Source organism: Pholis gunnellus, assembly GCF_910591455.1.
Source record: "Pholis gunnellus genome assembly, chromosome: 13".
Lineage (NCBI taxonomy): Eukaryota > Metazoa > Chordata > Actinopteri > Perciformes > Pholidae > Pholis > Pholis gunnellus.
The window spans coordinates 18,262,306-18,263,206 of NC_136540.1; the positions used below are offsets into that span (position 1 = coordinate 18,262,306).

Genomic DNA, 901 nt, shown 5'->3' on the forward strand with positions numbered 1-901 from the left:
ATACAGACATAATAAGACGGTGAGGATGAGGATGAGGATAATAATTCCAATTACTAACAGGATGTTCTTTTGTAGCATAACCTTGTCCTGCAGAATGATGAGGAAGGAGTTCATCACGTTCTCCTTCCTGTCAAAGAGGCAGAGCGATGACAGTGATGCACCAGAATCTCAACTGAAATCAACAGATATGTTTCTGCTGACATGTTCGTCAGTATGTTTTTCTTACTTTTGGACAGCGTCTCGCTGATTCTCACACGGGTTCTCAGGAACTTGGTGGTCTCAAAATCTACATCACTGTAGAGTGTTTCAAATAGGACCACGCCCATCTGTCACACTGTGGTGGGTCCGGCTCTGTATCTCCAACGACAAAACCACTCTGTAGTGTTCGGTTTATTTTAGCCATGGGTGAATTCTGAGCTGCTCCAGGGTAGGACGCTGTTTGGGGTCTTCGGTGAAACATCCTCTCAAGAAATCCTGGCAACCTGGAGAGAAAGAAGGAGAAGAAATGTGAGGGCGATGGCTACAGTGATCCATCAGAATGTCAACAGATATGTTTCTGCTGACATGTTCGTGAGTATGTTTTTCTTACTTTTGGACAGCGTCTCGCTGATTCTCACACGGTTGCTCAAGAACTCGGTGGTCTGAAAATCTGCATCACTGTGGAGTGTTTCAAAGAGGACCACTCCCATCTGCCACACTGTGGTGGGTCCGGCTGTGTATCTATGATGATAAAACCACTCTGGGGGGATGAAAGCAGGAGTACCTAGAATATACAGACATAATAAGACGGTGAGGATGAGGATGAGGAGCTGTGTCTAAATGTAAAAGTTACAGATGGGTAAGTTATTGAAGAGCAGGTGTAAAGCCAGACATCTTACCGTAGAAGACGCGATAACAGGCT

General features: G+C 45.2%; 1 protein-coding gene across 1 annotated transcript in view; it reads right to left on the reverse strand.

Annotated features, from left to right (window-relative positions):
• Nucleotides 1–390: 390 nt before the first annotated feature.
• LOC306705236 (serine/threonine-protein kinase pim-1-like) overlaps nt 391–901 on the reverse strand; it is a gene marked incomplete at both ends in the record, with an annotated part of 3,041 nt that continues 2,530 nt past the window's right edge. The window contains 2 exons of the mRNA XM_079171941.1: nt 391–482; nt 590–737. Coding sequence (XP_079028067.1) covers nt 391–482; nt 590–737 — 240 coding nt within the window. The remainder of the gene's footprint in view (nt 483–589; nt 738–901) is intronic.